At 38.9% G+C, this 17,120-nt stretch overlaps 1 protein-coding gene across 3 annotated transcripts; it reads left to right on the top strand.

Moving 5' to 3' along the window:
- On the top strand, positions 1 to 17,113 carry si:ch211-225b11.1 (sodium- and chloride-dependent GABA transporter ine). 3 transcript variants are annotated; one of them, XM_003451720.5, is made up of 13 exons: positions 1 to 486; positions 1,672 to 1,806; positions 4,604 to 4,817; positions 5,138 to 5,270; positions 5,379 to 5,513; positions 7,246 to 7,349; positions 7,826 to 7,950; positions 11,251 to 11,363; positions 11,847 to 11,987; positions 12,074 to 12,173; positions 12,415 to 12,515; positions 12,593 to 12,760; positions 13,254 to 17,113. In XM_003451720.5, the coding sequence occupies exons 1-13, from the start codon at positions 273 to 275 to the stop codon at positions 13,377 to 13,379; spliced, it is 1,809 nt and encodes a 602-aa protein (XP_003451768.1). In that variant the 5' UTR covers positions 1 to 272; the 3' UTR covers positions 13,380 to 17,113. The 3 variants fall into 3 exon arrangements, with proteins under 3 accessions (XP_003451768.1, XP_019221547.1, XP_005473400.1); XM_019366002.2 differs by lacking the exon at positions 1 to 486 and adding an exon at positions 3,067 to 3,186; XM_005473343.4 differs by lacking the exon at positions 1 to 486 and having other exon boundaries at positions 1,676 to 3,186.
- Positions 17,114 to 17,120: the final 7 nt, after the last annotated feature.

The following is a 17,120-nucleotide window of genomic DNA, read 5'->3' as shown; positions in this document are numbered from 1 at the left end:
AAAAGGGTGAAAAGGCAGGCTTACACAAGAAGGAGTGGGCTTTGCCTTGATATGACACCGGGCTGGGTTGTATAGGATGTCGTTGCTGTCTTGGTAGCGCATATCATCCCCTTTTATCCTCAGACATCTTTGGTTCAGACCCTCTAGAAGTTCATTTTTCTCTTCTCTTTACATCACTCTACCAAATCTAGTCAACTTATTTGTTGTGCCAAATTAAAGCGCGAATCATCTTGATTTAATAAAACCCTCTTTACCTTCATCACTAAGCTACAATGGATTTCGGTGTGGGGAACTTAGGGGAAACCTCTGATAGCAGGGGATCAGGTACGGCAGATCTCAAAGGCATCGCCGAGATGCCCGCAGACGCAGAGGCTCAGAGACCCACATGGAGCGGGCGGCTGGAGTTCATCCTGGCCACGGTGGGTTACGCCGTGGGACTCGGTAATGTCTGGAGATTCCCGTACCTGTGCTACAACAGCGGTGGAGGTAAGAGTGCTGAAGACACGGAAAACGAAGCAGACCGTAAACATAGCAGCAGCTACTGTTTTTTATTTTTTATTTTATTAGGCTTCTGCATGGAGTGAAAAAAATCATCATCATAATTAGCACTGTAGTACTTCTGTGAAACAATGTAACTAATTAATATTTAACCCGGGAATTCGCAAAAGTGTGCTCTGGCTGTTTAAAATACAATATCACTGATTCACAGGTTAACTTAGAGTCAAAATGATTGGTTACCTGCACTCCATCATTTATCATGATTCTTCAGTTATGTAACAGTGACTGTGTAGTCTGTTAAACAGTACATTAACCGTGAGTGGTCAGCAAGGTGTTACTTAGTTATTTACTGATGTGTTTTATGGATATTTTTTTATTTGTTTCAAAATAACTTTTAATATAAAATTGAATGAGAAAATGCAAAGACAATAAAAAGGGTTTAACTCTTAGTGACTTTAATATTTCATACATACTTCAATAAATAAGTAGAAACAGGCATAAACTTAAAAGAAACACATTTTCTGTAAATTTCAGATTTACTTTCTACTTTTAGTTATGTTTTCAGTTATGCTTTTTTTTCATCATTATTTCGTCAATAATGCTCAAATACACTTTGTTCAAACTTTGACAACCGCAATTACACCTCCTGCTTTTTTTCCTCATGCACATATTTGAAAAGTGGCACATACATGTGCGTGGGTTCCTTAAGCACGGTGACAGAAACATTTAAATCTGGGGTTGAAATGACATTGCTCTGGTATAAAATATCATAATCATTTATCATAATAATAAAATATTTGACACCAGCATTTAGGAAATAGAAATTGAGCATCAGCTGTATGCTTTTTGATAATCATCACAAAAAAATTATACAAGCAAATTCTGCCTCTAGTGGAAATTTTACTCTGTTGCATAAATGACTCAGCAAAACAAGCAAGCAAAGGAACAAACAAACAAACACTTACTTCCAAACAGCATAGAAGCTGTCTAGATTTGGTTAAACAGGATATTCAGCAGTTACTTACTAAGTTATTATAAATATATGACTACTATAAAACAATCACTATGAGCTTACTATTGTCATCTGAACATTGACAGTAGTATTTATTTGGAATTTTCTGCAGCTGGTTTATTCAGAAGAGGTGTAAACCTGCTAAATTTTGTTTTCTTCAGGTGCCTTCCTGATTCCTTATCTTACCATGGTGCTCGTGTGTGGCATTCCTCTTCTCTTCATGGAGTTTACTGTTGGGCAGTATACTCGTTTAGGGCCAGTGCATGCTTTTACCAAAATCTGTCCCTTGTTGAAAGGTAAGTGACTCTCCAGGACGGTGAATCTCTGCTAATATGACGGGGAACATTTTTGTAGACTTATTTATTTTTGTTGTTGGACCACCTTTAAAAAGGTTGGCTTTGCATGCATACACAGTTTTTCTTTGTTTTCAAATTCAAAATCCAAAACCAAGAGTCCAACTCATATATTTGCAGAAAAATATTTAATTATTAGCCAACAGCACCAGAAACTCCAGCTGATCAATACAGTGTCTAAACAGTGAGTTTTAAAATGGACTGCCCTACCAACCCAGATAACTGTAAAAGAGGTCAGACAAGCTTGATGTATTTAAAATTTGTAACACAATGAAAACACAAGATTATATCTGGGTTTATTTCAAAGATAACTGCTGTCAACATTAAAACATAGCATATTAATCAGACGACACACAGAAATGGAAAAAAGAAAAGTCTTCAGCCAAGGATGAGTTAAAGCTGCAAGGGGTTAAGAAACACAAACAGCAACACACTTTATAATGACAACCAAGCACAAAGTGCAGTCAACCCATGTATGAGAGTGAGATGGTTTGAAATCTTGCCACACCCTGACAGAAGCAAGTTTTTTAAAAACTTGACAATCATGAAAAACGGGAATAATTTATGCAAAACATGAAAGACCTCATGTGTGGATTTTCTGCTTTCCTCCAGCCATGAAGCCCACATTATCATTCAGTGTAAAGTGAAAAAGGATCTTAGATAAATATTTAAATTATTTATCAATATTTAGCCATGGTGAAGGCATGCAGGTGTCTGAATGCTTTGGTTTGAATAAATCCTGCTTTATTCTCTTTCATATTTTTTTCATGTTGATGGATGAGAACTTGTTTAGCCAAATTTCTAACCTCTGTGACTGCATGTGTTTTAACTTTGTGAGGTATGATTGAACCCTTCAAATGATCAAGTTAACGTCAGTAAAATCAGTGATAATTAAGTCAATCACGAGCGACTGAAGATGTTCTCTCTGAGTCTGCATTAGTTTATTAAAAAGCAAAAAGTAGGCCAATCATGTGGATCAGTATGTTGCTTAACGTTCGATTGTTGTTATAAAAAACACAGAAGCTGAGACATTCCCACAGTTTTACATCTCCAGAAAATGAAAAGTGTGGACTCTGAGAGGACCGACAGTCTGTCTAAATCCCTCTAAATCAAACAAGAGACCAGCCATCAACAATCTCTACTTGTGGGTGTGAAATGACAATGCTTTCTGTCTTGTTCTAACTTGAGGATTTTTCTCCATAGTTTTCTTATCTCCTTAAGGACAGAGATTATCTACCCGGTCAAAACGTTTGGGTCCTTCACTTGATTTATCGCTCATTTCTTCCTGGTTAATGCTCTGTGCTAAGCAAGGGCCCGAAGCAGGTAGTCTTTTTTTTTCTGTATATTCTTCTGAATGACTCACCTGTGCAATTCGAGTGCAGTTTACTGTCATGTACCTGTGATCCATGATGCAGTTGCCCACAACTATAGCAAATATACCCATGTCTGATTTACTCCACTAATCCTTAATCCTAACAATACTCTAATTACTCTGTCTTGCTTTTCTTTAGTTGAACTGTTTCGGATTTTTTGGCAGTGTGAAATTATATAATATGAAATAATATTTAGTGTGAAAGAGGCAAACAGGTGATAACAAAAGGAAGTAGCGCTTACTTACTAAGCAGTGGTTCCCACTGATCCTGGAGATTAGAGGGTTTTCCTTTGCTCAGAGCTGTTATTCAGCTGCCTCTCCTTCCACATTTTACTAGATGGAGACATGTATATTTTACAGACTGTGGCGCATGGCATTCCAGCCTTTCGACAATGAGCAGCAGCTGTGCAGAGGTGGCAGAAATACAGGCTTTCTTTACTTAAGTAGAAGTACAGACACGAGTGTTAAAAAATACTCCAGTGAATGTTTAATCTTACATAAACAGCACAAATTTGTTGAAAAGTCCATAAAAATCAATTGGCATACAAAAAAAGCACAAAAGTTGAAAACGTCGAGGTGCAAAACTGTGTCTCTTAATCCTCAGTACCTCTCCTTAGATGACCAGCAGTCTCTATTTAGGAAACAGACTTGAAAATGAAGGAAAACAACTGTACAAATGTTAAATTACAGACTTGTAGCTGTCATTTTAATGACTTTCCCAAAGCACACAAATAAGTGTACAGTATTCCCAAAGATGGCAGCCTAGTCTTCTAACCATTGATCTCAACACATAAAACGGTCTGACACAGCAAGTGAACAGCAGATTTTTTTGTTGTATGTAAAAAGATTGACGTTTCAGCTAATTAATGACCCTGTATACCTGTTCCAGATGGCAAGCTCTTTAACCGAGTCATTGTTCTGAATTCCCTGAGGAGGAGGCTGAAAGTTGTGTTTGGTATTTACAGATAAACTCACCCCAGTCTGAAACCTGACACGCAGCTCAGAACCACAAGTATTAAAAGACTGAATAATCTCCATCTGCTGAATGGCTTTGATCTCACCTTTACTCAATAGTCTCTTATATTCACCTGCTGAACCACACGGTGTAATTTCTACTCAAAGGCCCCAGGAATTTGCCACATCTGTGGCTGTGTATTGGTGAAACTGGGCAGAGGTTATTAATGATACTGGCTCTTCTCTTGTTGTTCTACAAAACATATATGCCATCATTATCAGGCCCAAGTATTTGGCACTCAGTGATGCTTTGGGTATGAGAATAAAGCAAAGCGTACATCTTCTTTCCCACAGTTGGCACGACTGTGTCTGTCTCTCACTTTGCTGTCTTTATCCCCACGTGTCACTCTGCAGGTGTTGGTCTGGCCACAGTTGTTATCTCCTTCGTTTTCTGCACATATTACAATGTGCTCATGAGCTGGGCACTTTACTATTTATTCAACTCCTTTGGAATGGAGACCCTGCCTTGGAAGTCCTGCAACAACACTTGGAATGCTGTTGGAAACTGTTCGAGCGGCTTTCCTGGCAATGAAACCCACCTGCAGTCTGCTAGCCAACAGTTCTTTGAGTGAGAAGACGTCACTTCCTTGCAGCTCACTCTGTATGGCACTATTGTGCTGTATAAGCAGTGCTCACTCACATCATGTTGTCTTCTTCTTAAAGTTACTGAAAACCCTCATTAGTCATTAGTGAAGTGTCTTTTACCAAATTTAAAGCGGTTTTTGTTGTTTAACTCAAAATGTATTGTAGTTTTTTCTTCTCTCTGTGAGTGCATTGTACTGTATACTGGTCAGGCTTTACTAACATGTTATAATCACAGTTATCTCGAGTTTTCTGGGTATTTGAAGATACTTTAATCACATGTTTTTCTTTCTTTCTTTCTCACAGTAACAGACTTCTGGAAAAGACTCGCGGTATTGAAGATTTAGGTGGTCTTCGCTGGGAACTCTTTGGGTGTCTTGTCTTGGTCTGGGTTATTGTGTACTTATGTATATTTAAAGGAGTCAAATCCACAGGAAAGGTGAGAAAAATGGTTTCTGCTGTGTAGTGGTGATTGTGATGAAGGTTGTTTTTGGGGGGGATTTGAAGCTGACATTCACCATTTGTTTTTTTGCCATTTTTTCTATAGGTAGTATATTTCACTGTTGTGTTTCCATACTTCATCCTGTTTGCCCTCCTCATCAACAATGTGCAGCTTCCTGGAGCCAAGAATGGTATCCTCTATTTTGTGACACCGGTATGGAGCAAACTGTTTGAAGTGAAGGTGAGACTACTCATCTCTGGGATGTTGGTTAAACATTGGGATGTTGGTACTAGTTTGTACTGGTCTGCGTTCAAAAAGAAAAACAAAACAAAACAGGCCATCTCTTTTTTTTTCTTGGAGCCTGAAGTGTCCCTTTTGAAAGAGTAGCCTTTTAACTTGTGCCTGCTCAAGGTTCAATCTTAAAGCATGCCAGACCTGAAAAGTTTATTTCAACCACGAACTGTTTAAACGTTGAGATGGTTCCTTGGCCACGTACAGTGATGTGAAAAGAAAAGCACATGACTGTATGTAGAAACTGTTGCAAAAAAAAAAAAAAAAAATACCCAAAGAACTACAACTCTACAGTCTTTCCTTTACATGATAATTGTTAAAAATTGAACAACAATGATGTGAGAGACTGATAAAGGCTTACAGAAAACAATTACTTCAGTTAGCGCTGCTAAAGATGCTTCAAGCTATTGAATCATGGGGTGTAGTTATTCCTGTGAAAACCTTGTTTTTCACATGACTGCAAGAAGGGCAAATATGTATTTTTAAAAACAAATACTCTCAGACAGACTGGCTCACCACAGCCCAGGAAGGGAAATTCAGGAGAGGTCTGTAGACAAGAGGGAGAAACACTGTCAGCATCCAAAGGTGAAAAACCACGAGCAAACATTTCACAAAGAGCCAGAGCTAACTGGGTAGTGCAACGATCCAGCGAAGACTGACATTATGGGCCACAGGTGGTTAATTGCAGGCAGGTGTGTAGAGCCAAAGGCGGGAACAAGACAGTGAGTACTGCCCCGGAGCGCAGATAAAAACAAACAATGACTGATAGCGAGAGGTGAGAGAACGCCGAGAGAGAGAAAGAAAGAGAGAGAAAGTGTTAAGGGAAAATCCCAAACAGAAGTCTGCCAAGACAAACAGAAACACAGTGAGACAAAATACTTAATCACATGTACATGGGTGAACGTCTCAAGTGAGAGTCACACCGTGTACCTTTTTATTCGTGCATTTATAGTCACTGGTGCCCACACAACAGGGCGGCGTATTTTCGCTCTTCTCAGAAAAATGACTATACAACAGTATGTGGCTATCTTACTGGAACATTCCATTCCTCTTTTTATCAAGACATGTTACACAGGCGTGCTCTCCCGCCTAGCAGGCCGTCCAAGGACGAGCTTCTGGCAAGCAATATGAATCACAAACAGCAATGCATTTAATAAAAATCTTTTTACAGAAAGAAACAAACCTTGACAGAAAATTAGGGAGGATAGGAAGACCATGACAAATACTTCTTCTTCTCCTTCTTTTGGCTGGTCCCTTTAAGGATCATCTGCCTCTATCTCACCCTATCTGTAGTATCTTCCTCTGTCACACCAATCCTCTGCATGTCCTCCTTCACTACATCCATCATACATACAACAATCGGGGACGCTGGCAGCCGGGTCACATGTTAATGGGGTCACATGTTAATGGGGTACATTCACAGTATTATAGATAGTTTCAATGTTTATAATTAGGTATTAGCACCAATAGCTCCTAAACTGCAGGCAGTGTACAAAGATGTTAGACATGACTTTGTCCGCTAAAAATAACAACGTACAGATTTCTCATCTGAGTTCACTCCAGACTGTTCAGCTCTGCAGGAAAATGCTTATAAAGAAAATACATTTCCATGGCCTTCAAATCCAAATGAAATGAAACTATACTCGCGTCGATCTTCAGCTCTCCTCTGTCTCTATCACAGGTTTGGCTTAATGCAGCTGCCCAGGTGTTTAACTCACTCGGAATAGCATTTGGCTCGATGATTTCAATGGCAAGTTACAACAAGTTCAACAACAACATTCTCAGGTAAGCGTTCATCACAGTCTGTCTAAAAAAAGCTCAAACAGGGTGGAAAAAGCAGTCATTTTGTAATAAGACGAACACGAAAAGCTGAAAAACAACAGTGTGAGTTCACTTGACTTCAATACACAGTAAATTAAAAGATGCTATATTGACCTTTTACTTGTAGTTAATGCAGACACAGCATGTTACTATAAACTTGACAGTTTCCTTGATGAGCAGCAGTGGTCTCGGTTGCCTGTGATTTGAGCGCATGTGGTTGTATAGCTGTTTTGCTCACAGCAGGTGGGGAACAAAGTTAAATTATTTATGGAACAAGTTGCTTTGTTGTATTTTCCTTCAAAAATTTGCTTTGCTGTTAAAGATCGTGGGGTGCTAATGCAGCATTAAAGGCCTCAGACATTTCTGATAAAGTGCAAGCTTGATAATAACACGACAGCAATAAACCACATTTCACAGGCATTGAACTTTTTCTTTCCCAGGGATGCACTGATTGTATCAGTGGCCAACTCTTTCACTAGTATCCTGGCTGGCTTCGTGATCTTCTCAGCTGTCGGTTACATGTCTCATATACATAACCTCCCGGTGGACAACATAGCTACAGATGGTGAGTCCCTGAAAACAACATCAGACTTGTAGCTTTGTTTTATTTTGAGGGCTTTCAAAAGAAGAGAGAGTCATGATAGATGATCATAGTTCAGGACTGCAGACAGATCCCAGGCTTGTTTTAAGAGCTGATGTTTGTTTTCCTTGTCTTTGGAACATGTCTCCTCTTTCCATGGAAAATAATGGCAGATTTCAGGATGTGCACATCTGGATGCAGTTTCCTAAAGTGGCTCCCAACTAATTATATAAGGAAAATTCACTTTATTCCATATAAGGAGTAGTATTTATCGTACTGCCTCTACAAACATTTGTGTGTCTGTTGCTGTAAGTAGAATAATCTCAACTACACTATGTTACGTTCTTTGTCTAGGCGTGTATGAACGCAACAAGAAGTTGGCCCACTCACACGCCACCCAACTAAGTACACAAGCAACAATATCTTCTAAAAGTGCTAAGCAGCCATTTATTCGCTTCAGCTGTGAGCAGTGCCAAAAATAACAAACAAAACTCCCTACTGGTCCCTGTGCTTTCCTACACGAAATAAAACCAACCAAAAGACAATCCACTTACCTAACTTTCTAACCAAAAAACAGGAGAAAACTTAATCAACAAAAATGGCTTCTCACGCCTACTAGGCTGCTGCAGTGAAGAATATGTACAAGGTGAACAAAATACACGATTGCTACTTGACAAGACTATTTACAACTATTTACAAACTAAGATTCTAACACCAGACACACGAGTGGAACATGGCGGATACACAGACAGACCAGCCAACACAATGACTAAAGACGTGACTTAAATACACACAGCGAAACACAGGGAGATTACACACAGGTGGGGAACACAGCTGGGAATAATCAACCAGACGAGACAGAGGTAAAACTGAACACACTCACATGAGACGCAGACCTTCACAATAAAACAGGAAACGAGAACACTACACCAAAACGCAGACCTGACACTGAGAGACAGACAGAATGACACATGGAACCTGAACTAAACTAAACGTGAGATACAACTGAGAACAAATCCTTAAACATGACATAAAACAAAACACTGACAACATTAAATCATAACAACTAACTGCACTATGGCAAATTCAGTTTTCATACTATAGTGGAAACTGCAAGTAAGGCTTTCTCAGCTTAATGAACAGTACTAAATCTTTCATGCGTGTGTGGGAGAGTGTAGTTTAATGAAAGCATAGTTAAGTGTTTAAACATCATTTAAGCATGAGCATCAGCCGTTGTGCAGTGAGTTATTAAAGACAGAGATTGCATGTGTTCAGATAAAAATCCTCTGAATAAATGTCAAACAGTTCCTGTCAGCTGTCATCAGATGTTGTAATCTACTTTGAAAAATCCCTTTGGTCTTAATTGGTTGCACTTTCTTCAGAAACTGTATTCTTTAATAAGTGTCCCTTAGACAAGACTGCTTGATTGCAGTTTGTGTTGGTCAGATACACTATATTACCAAAAGTGTTCACTCACCCATCCAAATCAATGAATTCCAATCACTTCCAAGCACCTAGGCATTCAGACTGCTTCTACAAACACGACTGAAAGAATGGGTCGATAACTTTCCATCGATACAGAACTCCAAACTTCATGTGGCCTATAGACTAACTCAAAAACAGTGCATGGAAATGGGTTTTCATGACTGAACAGCTACATCCAAGCCTTACATTACCAAGCACAATGCAAAGCATCAGATGCTGTAAATGGTAACTATGGCAACTCTAACTGAGCACTCAAAGTGCATTACAAGTTGCATTCATACAAGAACTTTTTTTTTTTTCTATGTAAGTGCTTTTTCTATCTAACACACATACACATTCATAGAGCAACATGGGGTTAGTACCTTTGGCATGCAAACTGGAGCAGATGGAGATCGAACCACCAACCTTCTGATCAGTAGGTGACTTGCGCTACCGACTGAGCTATAGCCCACGTGGTGTAAAGCACAGCACCACTCCACTCCAGAGCAGCAATGTTCTCTGGAGTCACAAATCACGCTTTCGCGTTTCTGATGGATGAGTTTGGGTTCGATGGTTGCCAGGACAACGGTACTTGTCTGAATGCACTGTGCAAAGTGTAAAGATTAGTGGATTATGGTGTGGGGATGTTTTTCAGGAGTTGGGCTCACTCCTTGAGTTGGGTTATCTTTGTCAAATCTTTAAACATATTGGATGATCTGAAACATTCAAGTGTTACCAATAAGCAACATATTAAGAATCAGAAAGGGGGCAAATACTTTTTCACTGTACACTAGTTTTGTTCTCTCATCCTCCTGAATCTCCAAGGACAGTCTTTCAGTCTGCTTCTGTAAGGTGCCGCTAATTTCTACGTGCAGGTGAAATATTATTGTCTAGCTATATGATTAACTGAAACTTGAAGGATCCAAGATACTAAGTACAATCAGGTAAATCAAGTGTATGTGTTTTCTGTGATGAGTTTTTCAAACTCTTCTCTAGATGGATTATTTATTGGTTAAAATATCCTGTATTCCACCTTTCTGCAGGAGCCGTAACTCCATTATTAGTCATTTAAACTGAGCATCATTTGATCTCATCACATTGACATTTAGTGAAACCTTATCCAGGGACACTTCAGTACCACATGTCTGGTGCCAAAACTAAATGAACTGCACTTGCTAAACTAGTTAGTCTGGCTGTGTTTAACTGCAGAATTTATAAATAAGGATCACTGTTGAGGCTTGTCAGGTGAATCAGCCCACCTTTGTTAACAATAACAAAGATGATCTTGTTTTGATGACGAACCACAAAAAAGCAAACTGTACTGTACTTTTAAAATTTAAAGCTTTGTTTCCTCAATACGCCAAGATATTTACATTGTAGGTGACATGTAGAGGAACTCGCTGCCCACTGCCACACCCAATTTGTGATAAATCAGAGCTTCCATTATGAAATTACATGAGTTCAGTTTTTTTTATAGGAGCTCATGTCATGAATGAAAGACCTTGGAGAATATTAAAAAACATTGTGGTACTTTGTCACACTTTAGTTAGAGTTATCTTAAAAATTTCTGAGTCCTTTACTTCACCATAAACTGAGCTAAGTATTTATCTCATAACTCTTGTCAAGCAAAGAAATACGTACATGTCGCTAAAACTGAATGGATCTCAGTTTAGATTTTAACAGAACTCAAAATACGCTCCAAATAATACCCATTTAAAGTACAGCTCAGCCAATGGAAGCTGGAATAGCAACGGATATCCTGCATTTGTGTATGTCTGCATTGTAAAATAGCAACAAGTCCTCTGTTGTGTTATATTTCAGGTCCTGGTTTGGTGTTTGTTGTGTACCCTGAAGTCCTTTCAACCATGCCAGCCTTTCAGCTATGGGCTCCACTTTTCTTTATCATGCTGTTGTGTCTGGGCTTGGACAGTCAGGTAAACATCCTAACATCTGCAGCGCTGTACATTTAATTACATTTTTTACAACAAACTTTAACTTTTGCATATTAGAATTCAAAGGAAACATTTGCACACTTGTATCAAAAGAGGTCTCTCACCCTCACTCTGGTTTGCCAGGACTGTTTGGATATTTTATTACCATACTGCTGTTGCTTTAATGTAAAAGACTTTAATATAAATATACAAGTGTTAAGATGAAGCTAAGATGGATCAAGGGAGACAGAGCATGCAGGCTGAGAAACCTGGAGAATGCTCGTCTGTCTGAGTTGAGCTGGTAGGCTGAGTGTTAGAGGACTGAGGTGCTGAGACATGTCTGCCAGTCACAACACAGACAGTAAGACAGACAGGCAAAACAAGGAGAAACAAACTCGTACGACATCTGAATGACCGTGATTATGATTTAAAACTCCAAGGTCTGCAGAGAACCAATGAGTTTGTAGTAAATCTTTTGTTCTGCAGTTTGCCACAGTTGAGGTAGCTGTGACTTACATAAAGGATGAATTTGGAGCCAAAGTTCTGCCTTTCCTGAAGAGAGAAGAGCTGCTGGTCCTGACTGTGTGCTTTGTTTGCTTTGCACTGGGGATTCCACACATTACTAAGGTACAGTATATAAGACACTTCTCAGGGAAACACATTTTGAGGATGTGCGAAGAGTTACTGTTTTGTCATTTATCTTTCCATCACAGGGAGGTATCTACGTGTTTCAGCTGATGGACCACTACACTGCTGTAGTTTCTCTCATGTTCCTGGCTTTCTTTGAGGTTGTTGCCGTCTGTTGGATCTTTGGTAAAATTCACTTTTTTGTTTATGTTAATGTCAATGTCAGTCACTGCTAACAAGCACAGAAGTGTTTAACATAGGCCATCTCCATTTTTACATTATTTCAAGTTGCCAGTGATTTTCAGAGCTGTATTTGTATGATATAGAGTTTCACTTTTTCAATGAGCAGTTTAGTCATAATATTTTTGTGGACACCCGCAAAAACGCTTTGCAAGAAGGGGTTAAATAAGTAAATAATTTCTTTCAGGTGTCCCACGTATCTCCTTAATGATCAGGAGGATGCTAGGAAAAAGTCCAAACATCTACTTCCGAGTCTGTTGGCTGCTGCTCTGCCCCATGTTGGTGCTGGTGAGTCCTGTTTAAATAATGCACCTAAAACCACCAGTAAAGTAGTTTATAACACTGTTCTCCATTTCTCTATATAGTGCATACTGGTTTCCAGCATTATTCAGTATACTCCTCCTCACTATGGGAAGTACGAATACCCAGTGTGGGCTGAATGGGTGGGCTGGGGCGTGTCTTTGGTCTCTATAGTATGGATCCCCTTTGGTGCAATACAAGAGATCTATAACAATAAAGGATCTCTTCTTCAGGTGAGCATATACGATTGTACAGACTTTGACTTATTTATTCGACATGTTTACTTTATTCATTCTAGCAATTAGCAAAATTTAAATCTAATCCGATGGCATTGCTTTGTTCCTGAATGTGACAGAAACATACGTATTATCAAAGATTTGTTTTTTTAAAATGTTTGTTTAAATGTTGACCTCCTGATGGATCAGAACATCACTAAAGCCAGTCTGCTCAATCTTCTGGGAACTAGTGTCACATTTTCACAGTATTGCGGTAAACTGTTTGTGAACAAACACGGTCATTGACTTTTGAATCATGCTGATAAAAAGGGCAGTGTTCAGTGATGGGTTAGACTCTTGTACAAAGACTAAGCTACATATGTGCTCTATTTTCTACCAGTTACAGTCACATATTGCAGATAGTCCTTTTGCTGATTATTACTTTAAATCTTTGTTTGAACATTACTTTCAAACAGATGATTGCTTAAACCTTACCTTCTTTAATCCCCAGAGACTGAAAACAGCTATGACTCCGACAATAGACCTGGATGTTATGGCTCACCTGCCGGAAAAACAAAACCTTGTCAACCTGATGTCTGAAAAATTGCTCAGTTCGGTGCCACCTGTGACACAGTGACCACATACAAGGCCTGGAGTAAGCAGACTTTGGGCCATTTCTATCATAATCCCAGTTACATCCAAAGAGCTGTTGTTATCTCAAACTCTGCGTTTATACTTTAACAACTAAAGCCACTTAGCCTGCAGGCAACTTCAAAACCATACAGTAAGTCACCCGTTGCACCTTTTACAAAGAATGGAACTAAAATCTGTGGCTTTGTTCACCAACTGAATTTTAAATTTATTTTATTTTGGGTAGGAGTGACTGAGGAGCGAGTAATTGTTTAAAACGATTGGTTCATTATGCTGTGAGGTTCATTGTATACATCGCTGAGTCTGTGGGGTTAAAGAGTGTATAATGGATCTATGGCAGAGGTAGTCACAAGCCTTTTAGGTCACTACATTTATGAGTTGAATAATTAAAACTTAATTTTAAATCAACAAAAGAAATAGGTTTGAAAAGGCTTGGTCCAATGAACAGGAAGCAGACATATTCTTTCTATTGACAGAAGATAAATATGAAAGCAGAAAAATACAGGTTCTAGAGATAATGTGTTTGCTAGTTTGCTTTTGTTTAAGCTGAAGATTCATTCAAACTTATTTTAGTTTCTTATTGATATTCAAAATTGCATCCACTTGGTAAGCTGGCTTAGTTTAACATACTGTATAAACTAGGGTAACAATAAAGTAATTTGAGGATTGTTGTGATTGGATAAATAATTAGACCATGACACGGTCATAAATGTGACCTATATATTGTATTCAGTCTCTGCACTGGGCCATAAGCTTTTCCTGAGCTTGAATAAATGAAAGAGACAGACATTTATACTTGACACTTTCTGTAACTTTCCAATACTTGAAATCAAGTCACATAATACCAAAGATCACGACCATGAATAAGAGGAGGAGTTGTCTGTTCTCAGGAGATCTAAATGTGTTTTTGCACTAAGGTTACCTGCAAATCCTCAGAAAAACTCATCTGACCATTGCAAGTGTTTACTTTTTTAAAATAGAAGAGAGAGAAAGTGACAGATGTGATCTGGTCAATGGGTTAGCAGATTACACCTGGGCATCCTATGGTCCACAGGCCAAAATTGACCCCTCGGTTCTCCCTGTCGAGCCTGTGTGAGTTTAATGAGAATTTAATGACAATTTAGGCTTCAAAGGTGAAAACGTATAAATGATGCAGTTTGTCCCATTTCAGTCAGCAAGCAGGGAATGGCTTTCTTATACAAATTGCAAATACAAGCACGTGACTGATGCAGAGCAGGAACAGACATCTGAACCTTTAAGCAAAGTTTGGAGAGTTGCTGTGCTAATATTCCCTGATTAAAAAAAATGAAGCAGACCTAAATGCAAGATGCAGGATGCAGGAGTCAAACTTAAAAATGAGTATTTAATGCAGATTGATCAGGAAAATGTACAAAGTCAAAAACTCCAAAGAGGCAAAAGGCTAGAAATACACAGAGCGAGGGAACACACTGCTCACACAGATAACATGACACAGGAAGACGGAGAAAATATATAGAGAAGGTAATGACGGAAGTGGAAACAGGTTGGGAGCAGAGCTGATGACAGCGTAACAAGACTTGAGGGAAGATACAATTAATATAAGACAGAGAGCAATAGCTACCAAAATAAAACAGGAAGTAAGACACACTGAACAGAGAAAGATTAACTTGACACAAGAGACACTGAAGGACAACAAAAGGGAGCTAACGAAATTCCTGAAAGTCACAGTAACTAAATCTAAGAACTAAAGACGCCGATAACAAGACTGCCACCTAACCAGAAGGTTCAAGGAAATCTGGAGCTTCAGTTGAAAAACAAAATGGAAAATGCTGACCTTTTCTTCTTCTCTCTGGAAAAGAGCTGTGAAGTCTGTGATAAAGCCATATTACTCATCTTTGTATGTGGGATAGCAAAAAAATTTGGGGAACTGGCAGCAATGCACTGAATGAAAGGGACTATGACAGGGGCACATGGAGTAATGGAGGTAACTCCACGCTTGGATAGGCTGGGGCTGAGGTGGGACAAAATGGCAAAGTCTCTCTCTGATGTAACATAAAGTGAGTGAAATGAACCGAAACAGGTATTTTTGCAGTGTGTTATATACTGCAAAAATATCAATTTGGTGGTATTTTGCACCACCATATTTTGGTGAGCACTGACTTGCACAACATCAACAGGTGTTGCTAAAAATTAACCATGTTGTTGATATTTTAACTCAAATAGTTAACTTCATCAGGGCAGCAGCACTGAATCACAGACAGTTTGTTGCACTATTGGAGGAGCGGTGACATAGGCTACCACAGCTGTCAGGTGACTCAGCCGGGGCAAAGTGCTAAAACAAATGTGGGACCTAAGAGCAGAAATTTTAGTTTTATGAGAAGAAAGGCAAGGGGCGTTTCCAGAGCTCTCAGATGCAGGTCTTGCATTTGGCATTGAAGAGGCAGTCCTTCACATTTAAAATAAAAAAATTGCGATGAGAAAGCAGCAGAAAACGCACATGCAGAGGAATTCACAGCACTGAAGAGGCCAGTCACAATAGCTGTGTTGATGTCAAGTGTAGTTACATTTCCAGGGAGGCACACGTAAAGTTATGGGGTTAGTGTTTCAGAGGGGTTTGTAGACAGAAGTCTAAATCAACTGTCAGCTATGACCCTGACTTTAATGCACTTGTTCAAGACCAGATTAATCTTACTGATCAAGAAAAAGGAAGATGAAATGATTAAACTACAAGCAAAATAGAAATAGCACTCTGTTTGAAGTGGAAATTTAGCAGAAATGTGCCATTTTTTTTTAATGATTTTGAAGTGGCCATCAAAGGCATTCCCACTTTCTTCTGTAGCCCCTTGAGAAAATTTACTGCCTACCTCTGCTATAAAGGATAGGCTGGTCTAACCATGAGCGGAAGGTTTGAATATATTTTTAACCAAACTGAAGCTGGCAACACACAAGAGTTTAGACATTATATGTGGGGCCTTTGATCTAGTGCTATAAACAGAATCTAGGTAATAAGTGTATATTAACTTCAGTGGGTCAGCACTTATTTGGTAACTCAAGTTTTCTTTGTGTTTAACCCCAAACCAGCTGATAATTTATTAATTTTACTTCAATTTTTTTCTTGAAGGAGAAGCCAAAAATTTCCGTTTACTAGAAATTTATCTTTAATCTTTATCTCTAAGATTGAACTGTAGTGGAAAGTACAGTTTTTAATGTCTGACCCAGCGTCTCTAGAGCACAGTCTAAATTTAACAGATTAACATGGTTGAGTCAGTGCTGGAACTTTAAGCTTTGATTTAACTCTTAACTCATGACCTTATGTCTAGTCCTGTGTTCTGGAGACTTTCTGTGCTAAAAATAGTTTGGTTTGTCAGTTATCATATTCATTTTTTGGTCCTCATTTTTTAAAATTGGGAAAACAATTTTTAAAAATGACTGGCGACCTGTTCAGGGTGTACCCCGCCTCTCGCCCTATGACAGCTGGGATAGGCTCCAGCGCCCCCTGCGACCCTGGAAAGGATAAGCGGAAGCGAATGGATGGATGGAAATAAATAAATAAATAAATAGCAACAACACTGATAATGACTGAGATGTCACAGGATTCATATTTTTTGTCTTTTTTTGTAAGTAAATCACGTATCAGCATTGCACTGATGCCGTCATATGAGATTGGCTAAAAGCTTGTGCTCTACAGTAGAGGCCTGAATGTCTGAATTTTGAGGTAGTTTTTCAAAGAGTGCCTTTTTAGACCAAA

Source organism: Oreochromis niloticus, linkage group LG12, assembly GCF_001858045.2.
Source record: "Oreochromis niloticus isolate F11D_XX linkage group LG12, O_niloticus_UMD_NMBU, whole genome shotgun sequence".
In the NCBI taxonomy this organism is placed as follows: domain Eukaryota; kingdom Metazoa; phylum Chordata; class Actinopteri; order Cichliformes; family Cichlidae; genus Oreochromis; species Oreochromis niloticus.
Note: the sequence above shows the minus strand (reverse complement) of the source record. Positions and strands in the feature narration are given on the sequence as shown.